Here is an 8133-nt window from a genome sequence, read left to right as displayed (position 1 = left end):
TTTTGATGCCAAAGGAGCTCCTCCGGGTAAACATTGCTTGTCCTGCAGTTCTGAGTACCTTGTTTTTTGTAAGCAAAAACACAAGGCGTTTGCTCACACTTTGAAAATGTAGCCACAGAAAAGCAACTCGTCGCTGGCGTATACGATTTCAACTCTTGCATTGATGAAAACATTTATACAAAAACGTTGAATCCTCTGCTTGCTGCTGCTGGCCTTCCAACCCGCTGGTTGGTTGATACATCTAGGAGCGGGAAGCCCACTATTCGTAAATACTGGGGTGAGTTCTAGTTCATGAGATCAGACCTGGGTGAGAGCCCTATATTAATAACTTCAAATCTTTCAGGATCTTGGTGCAATGTGAAGGGCGCAGGCATAGGTGAAAGGCCTGTATCTGATCCCGCAGCTCAAGTCGATGCATTTGTCTATATCAAACCTGTAAGTCACAATATCTTTGTGTTGAACGTCTTGCAGTCCCAATGTTTCGATCTGATTGTGTTAATACTTCTTTTTTCTCTTCAGCCTGGTGATTCTGACGGTACTTCTAAAGCTGGAGCTGCTCGTCTTGATGCACACTGTGATCCCACGAATACAGTAGTGACCTTAGGAGCTAGTGGTGCTGACGCTCTACCAAACGCTCCTGAGGCTGGCCAATGGTTCGATGATGAGTTCGTTATGCTGGTTGCAAATGCTTCCCCTCCGTAAGTACTGTTTCTGGGATGTCCTTTCCTGCTTGTATCGCTAACGCGCATTGTTACGACAGGCTTTGAGAAGTGTCATATCTACATATCTGTGTGTTTCCTTTTCGCTAGATTTGGGTGCTGTGTTTCGGATGCATTTTTCAATACAAGTTTTCTTTTCTCTGTGTGTTAATTATCTGCTTCACATCCAAGTGAGTGTTCTGTCTGGTTGCAAAATCGGGGGTTCGGTGTGAAGTTGACATTCAAGAAATCAACCTACATCATCCCATTTGCTCGTGACCATGATGGGCTTTTCGCACCTGGATGACGTGTCGCCGTGCAAGAGCAACGACTGAATCCCACAATATTCGATTTTCTCGTTTTGCCTAAAAGGCGGCCTTCCTTTGGATTTGGAGCTGTATGGCGATTCGGAGATTTTGAAGCCAGTTCGCCATGCGCCACAACCAAATTCTTTCACTAAAGAGAAATTCAAATGAAAATTCTTATTGGTTCCTTGGCCTTGGCCTTCATTTCTAGATGTAAGTCAATCAAGAAGCATAGGCCACCCTCTGTGTGACTAACTATAAATATGTCTAGGCCATGCACAAAAAGGGACCACGACGGGAGGAAACACGACGACTACGGCAGCAGGAAATATTCAATGACGGCGTTCAAAATACCTGCTGGAGCAGGACCCGCTGCAGCTGGTGTCCTTTTTGCTGGAGCTTTGCAATATCGTAAAGCTCCTGCAAATGATTTCCGGTAACAGCTGGTTCAGTACCAGGCATGAGGTTTGGGCACCGTCATTAGTCGCAGTTCACGACCGTTTATGCAACACAAAAGGCGAAAATCATTCATCATTTAGACTTCGTTTTTGCACGTAAACATGTACCGGGAGATGCGAAAAATGCACCAGTACCAATCAGAGTCCAAGCAAAGTGTTGATGACATTGAAGGGCGATTTCCTGGCACGTTTCCACCCGCCTGCTCCATAATTCTCACATTATTGAATGTAGATGCCAATAACGGAGCGACCGCCTATTGAATTCTGCGTCATTTCCACGTTATCAAGTGCCTAACATTTGTGATACACAAGCAAGCAAACAACCAGCTTACATTCGTGGAGACCCGTAAGCAAATCGAGATCTTGTCTATAGAGTTGCAACATAGTACGCCATATTTTAACCGTCTTGACCCCCTTTCTGTAGTGTCTTGACAAACTTGGATCTGGAAACGTTGCAAAACCGTAATCAGGAACTTGGACCTCATTACCTTCTGACCTCGCAACAATGAGCAAACCAGACCGCCCACTTCACGAACTCACAGCTCTCGAACTCGCCTCATTCATCCAATCTGGCACTGTAACACCCACAGAATCCATCATTGCATGTCTAGCTCGCATCAAGGAAATCAACCCAGTAATCAACGCATTCGTGTATATATCCGAGCAGACTGCACTACAAGAAGCTGCCATATGGACTGATAAGCAGAGACGTGGTGAGGTGCTTCCGCCACTATGTGGAGTCCCGTTTGGTGTCAAGGATTTAGAGGACGCGAAAGGAATGCCAACTACGTACGGATCCAACGTATTCAAGAACAATATTGCTAAAGAGGATGCTGTTGAGGTAGCTAGGTTACGGAGGGCTGGTGCTATTTGTGTGGGCAAGACAAACACGGTGCGTTGAAAACCGTGGATTCTCGTAGCTGCGTAGCTTTTTTTTGCTCACTCTTCCGTGAACTTGATAGCCAATACTGGGAACCACAGCAAGCTGCAAGAATCTGGCGTTTGGAACTACTGTGAATCCATGGAATCGTGCTTATACTCCTGGAGGTAAGCACCATGTACTCGTTTCCAGTGGATTCAACAATCGCCATTGGACCATATCTAAACAATCCATGCTTATTAGGCAGTTCTGGTGGAAGCGCGGCAGCGGTCGCTGCACGCATGGTGCCTATGGCAACAGGCGCTGACGGTGGCGGATCAATCCGTATACCAGCGTCATTTAGCGGTACATTCGGCCTTAAACCAACATTTGGTCGAATCCCAGAACAAGAAGGAGCTCTGTTTGGTATGCAGAAATGGGTGGACTGTGTCCACTTCGGCCCCCTGACTCGATCGGTATTGGATGCGGTTTTCTATCTGGATATCGTTAGTGGTGAGTTTTGCATACTTTTCAATCCCAAAACACCATGCTTACAATAGTAAAATAGGCTACCACCCTGTCGACCCAAAATCACTCCCCAACCCACCACTCAAATACTTTCCCCTCATCAAATCCTTCCTCACGCACCCCAAACCACTTAAAATCGCATACTCACCCTACCTCGGCATCCTCCCGGTAATCCAATCGGACATCCTCACGCAACTCGATGCCGCCGTATCCCTCATACAGTCCCTTGGACACACCGTAACACGCCGCGACGATTTCAAGCTCGTCCCAGACGGTATCGCATGGAAGGAACAGACGAATGTGCACCCTGCAACCACGATCCATGGATTCGGCCTAGGAACTCAGACCCTAGCTAACGTCGCATCGTTCGTTGAAGGGCAGGAACATTTAATCGAGTCACGAGTCACGAATGGGTGGAAACGAGTCAAGGATGCTAAATTGTCTGATTTGGCAGTTCCGATGAGGTTGATTAAGAAGCTGAATGACGAGATTGCTAGGCAGATATTTCCTGCTGAGGAGGATTCTGATGAGGGATATGATCTATGTAAGTAATATGTTTTACGTTTTGGAATGTCTTTGTTTTGCTATTCTAACAGTTGCAACACTTTAAAAAGTATTATGCGCATCAATGCCATGCGACCCATTCGTCGCGAACGGAAACATTCCCAAAGAAGTGTCGGGCGTATCTGTACCTCGAGACTTTGATCTGTTTGGAACGATGATGGCATTCAAGTAAGCCCAAAAAACCTTCTCAATAGAAGTGCAATTGAAGTGGTTTTTTTCAACGCATCACTCTCAAGCGACCACATCACAAACCTTTTCTACTATAGTTGGAGTGGCCTCCCAGCATGTGTAGTTCGAACAGGCCTAACAGACAAGGGCCTTCCGTGTGCGCTCCAAATCGTCGGGCGACGGTATCGAGAAGACCAAGTGCTCAGTCTTGCAGCACAATTCGAAAAGGAGACGGGGTGTTACGATGCTTGGCCGGGTATTGATAGAATGATGACTCCACCTGCTAGAGTTTAAGAATAATCGAACGTCGATACTTCTAGGATGATGGTTACGATTTTTTTGTTCCAATTAGCGATTAAATACAAAAGCTTAATCCCATATTATACTATTACAATATTAAGCACGATGTACCATTAGCATAAGTATAAGCGCGAGCACCAATATGAGATATTGTGGTATGAGATCCAACGATGATGAAGAGTTCAGTGGTGAGCCAATACGTAACGGAACACTAGAGTTCATGAATGCCGGTCCACAGACTGTTTCTATAGCTGCGACTGCCAGGTTTTGGTAGTCGGTACCTGCGACGTCTATATGACAAAAGAACTACCCTTTAAGCGCACGATGTGAAGAATTCAACACATGAACGACATACGTTGAGAGCCAGACAAGAACGTCGCATTAGCGGGATACATGCCAGGAGTACCGTATAGCAGTTGTGCACAGGTAGTGCATTCTGTTGCTTTCATGTCAAGCCTATCACACCAAAAAAATCAGTCCCCATTCTGTCAACATTGATGCCACCTACCCAACAACCACATGAAACACTTACAAAGACGGCGCGCCCGCAGACACATTGACCAAATAGTTCGCTAGCACATTGACACTGTTTGCAGACACTTCAGCAGCACACCGTCGCTGCGTAACCGGATTCCTAGTCGTGCATTCTCCACTCGTCGTTACAGCAGGCACGATATCCGAGTAGGCGAATGCTCGTGGTGATAGCGACATGACGAGCCCGTCGACGAGGAAATTGTATATGGTGGACATGTCTGGACATATGGATTCGAGGAGGGATGCGTAGAAGGGTGCAATGTTGTAGCTAGGAGCAAAAAAACAAGGTTAGACAAAGCGCCGAGATTCTCGGATTAAGGGAAGGTTTAAAGGACTTGCCAGTTAGGATCCGTACAGATTCCATTCAGATACGTGTCGAATTGAGCATTTAGGGTTCCACGAGTGATACACACCCCGAGCGCTATAGCTTGTGTCGACCCTTGTTTTAATGCATTGACATTGATTCCTCTCAGACATGCCGGGTATCCACATGCATCTCTCTGATTCGTCACTCCTAAAGCAGAGAATCGTGAATTCCAAGCGTCTTTCAGTCAAGCCAGCATTGTTCCAAAGTGCAAGCCACGCGAGCAAAAAAGATCCGGATTGACAAGCGAAATAAAGCCCACCTTGAAGCAACGTAACAACACACTGCGTCGCACTCTTAGGCGTCGAGGGCAGCAAACTCGCATACGGCGAATTCAGAGGCTGATCTGGCACGATATCCGGCAACAGATTCACTGGCGTAGGACTCGGCAACGTTGATGGTATCGGCGAAGCATTAGGATCAGGCGACTGGAATATAAATGGCGACGGTGGGAGGTTTTGTCGCTTTTGCTTTAGATGTTGTTCAGATGGGTATAAAAGGTCTGGTTCAGACGGTTTGGGTATGGATTGTGTGGCAGTTGTAGGTACATATGGGGCTATTTCGTATGTATGCGGGAGCTTTAGGTGTGATATTATGGGGTTTCGTGGTGTAATTGGTTGGTTTGGGTTGAAAGCTTCAGATGGGGTATTTTCAGTCATCAGTGGTTGTAGGAGGTAGGTAGCAGCTATTAGCAGTACATTAGTAGTCTTCCACCGTATTTGCGGTCTCCCTTCGTCGGCTTCCCTATTAACGTGTGAGCGAGAAGATATCTGGAGTTTTGTGGTTGCACCCTCTCACGATCCAACCCAACTTCCAGAGACGTTCAAGTCAGCAGTCACACGCGATACAATCTGGATTTTGTTCACACAAACTATAGCCAAAGTTGGTTCAATATTTGGAATCGCTCAAGATCGCCTACTTTTGAAGCAACACTTATGGAACTGGGAGGCCACGATCCGTTGGAATTATTTGTATATATAAAGATGTACAGAGATGAAAGAAAAGCACTCTCTATATAAATCATTTCCGTATTCCACAAGCCATGAGATGATATCTTTGACTTGAAATACGAGCTCAGCAGGCACGCTCAGCAGCTCTCATATCGTCAGTGCCATGTGCAGATGCTGTTATCTCCCTCCTTCTCCCTCTCTCATTAAGCTTAACCCTCTTCAACGGATATTGCACAACCCTCGTAATCCTATTCGCCCCTCTCTCCACAAACACACTGGCACCAAGGCTCTCACTCGCATCACTCCTCTTAATAGTATCACTAAACCAGAAATCGCTCTGCAATACCTCTGGCGTCAATGTTATAAGCATATACCCATGTCTCAGCAAGTCCGTATACTTGACATGCGGCTCCATTTTTTTCACGAGACGCACTGCTGGTTTTTCTAGACGATCTCCAATTAGTGGAATATTTTCTAGCGGTGAGCCCGATGCTATTGATGGTGTGACTAGTTCGACTGCTACGGAGCCTTTGCCGGTAGAAGCGTTGTAGTGGGATGGGCGAGTTGGGTGGAGGGTAACGTCGAACCCAAACGCAGCGTGAATACTGTAACGGGAGTTGGAATTAGTCCCTTCTCTTCTTTGCATGTTCAAAGCAAAGCAGACACACTTACTCTCCAGTAATAAAAACATTGTTATCAATATTACCATTCTTCATAACATCCAACAATCGTTGTCGATTTGCTGGGTACCCGTCCCATGCGTCTGGGTTTAACATGTGTCCCCATGCTTTAAGTGGTGAAAAAACTACTTGATTTCCCAGGAGTCGCCATTGCGCGCCTCGGGATTGAGATGTGACGAGTTCATTGTGTAGCCATTGTTCTTGGTCATTTCCTAATGTACAAAAACGAGTGTAAACGAGTGTAGCAAAGTTGTAATGGGCCTTCAAATGTTTTGAAAGATTTCCAACCATGCACATACCCATTATCGTCCTGTTAGCATCACCAACAACCTTACGACTCCAAGCATTCTCATCCCTCCCTTCAATCCTCGTATCCAGCATGATCAAATCCGCTAGCTTCCCCAACTGAAAACTCCTGTATATTCTAGACTTGTTACTCGTTCCTGACGGACGTATCGGCATATACTCGAAATATGCTCTCGTAGCGGCGTGGACACGAGCTCGTAGTCGGTCGGTGTCAGGATTGAACGCATTGTTCCAAAATTCGTGGTCGTCCCATACCAGTAAAAGTAGAAAGTCCAAGGTTAAAAGCCATTTAGACGTGTTGAGATATTCAAAAAATCAAAACAATGAAGTTCAATTGAACTTACTGCAATCATGGGAGTGTTCAAGTGGAGTTCTTGTACGTCTGGGTCCATTTTGTATTGCGCGTGGCGTGTGCGGTAGTCCTGTAGGTTTTGAAGGTGACGGTTTGGCAATGGTATCCGGCCCATGGGTGCACCATCACCGTATTCTCCATGCGCATATTCGTATATGTAGTCTCCTGTTGTTTGGAAATATATGGATGTGTGTGTTAATGACATAAAATTGTACAAACACATGGTGTGTTGAGCGATGAATTCAGTCTAAAACACAGAACATACCTAAATGAACCACCAAAACAATATCTTCATGCCTTGCAGCAGATGCATATCCGTTGAAAAATCCCCATGCAAGGTTGCAGCAGCTAACCACTACAATCTTTTTATTTCGTTAGTACGGTCATCATGATTGTAACATTCCATATTCACACTTATACCTTGATTTGAGCAACATCCGCATCTTTGTCCGGTAAGGTCTTTGTAGATCCCATAACAGACTTGGCAATTACTGTCGTATTTTGTGCATCCTGGGTTGGTGATGAGAGTGATAGAAACTGATAAAAGTACCTAGACAAGTATAAGGGTAAGTGCTGTAGACTAGTACCTAGTGAAAACTGTCGGAGGACGTACCTCGTTGACGGTTGTAGACCTTTTACGTCGACTTTGACTGTGTAGTCAACATCAATATTAGTTGACACTGTTCCATATTGTATTCTGGTTCTGGGAGTAGATGTGTCTGATGCGTCATCTGCAAAGATCTCGTATTGGACCAAGATGGGATTTTGCACGTTGCTTGGTGTTAACTTTGTCCAAAGTCTAGAGAGAGATGACAATTAAACGATGCACCACTTTCAGCATGTTGAAGCAGTGCATACATGACAGAGTGACTCGTCGGATCACCACTCGCAACCCCATGCAAGAATTTCACTGACAAGGCCTCGTTCTCTCCCATTACTACATCCAATCTCGCAGTGTCCTTGCGTGTCTTTCTAGTCCATCGTTTTAGCAAACGTTGCATATTTGCGATGCAGTTTGCTTTTTCTACATAAATGTAGTCCAGTTAGCGAAATTATGATAAGAAACA

General features: G+C 45.5%; 1 protein-coding gene across 1 annotated transcript; it reads right to left on the bottom strand.

Annotated features, from left to right (window-relative positions):
* Positions 1–3976: 3976 nt before the first annotated feature.
* Positions 3977–8067, bottom strand: SmJEL517_g05984 (uncharacterized protein; the record flags this gene model as incomplete). The annotated part of the gene is made up of 14 exons (XM_031171910.1): positions 3977–4170; positions 4236–4336; positions 4413–4682; positions 4787–4928; positions 5041–5522; positions 5577–5649; positions 5864–6333; positions 6401–6620; positions 6708–6813; positions 7059–7231; positions 7332–7428; positions 7487–7616; positions 7680–7865; positions 7925–8067. 14 exons carry the CDS (start codon positions 8065–8067, stop codon positions 3977–3979), a joined length of 2787 nt encoding a protein of 928 aa, XP_031022120.1.
* Between the last annotated feature and the right edge of the window lie 66 nt (positions 8068–8133).

The sequence above is a fragment of the Synchytrium microbalum genome (assembly GCF_006535985.1).
Source record: "Synchytrium microbalum strain JEL517 chromosome Unknown SmJEL517_scf0069, whole genome shotgun sequence".
NCBI classification, from domain to species: Eukaryota; Fungi; Chytridiomycota; class Chytridiomycetes; order Synchytriales; family Synchytriaceae; genus Synchytrium; species Synchytrium microbalum.
The sequence above is the reverse complement of the archived record's forward strand: the minus strand, read 5'-3'. Positions and strand labels throughout refer to the sequence as shown.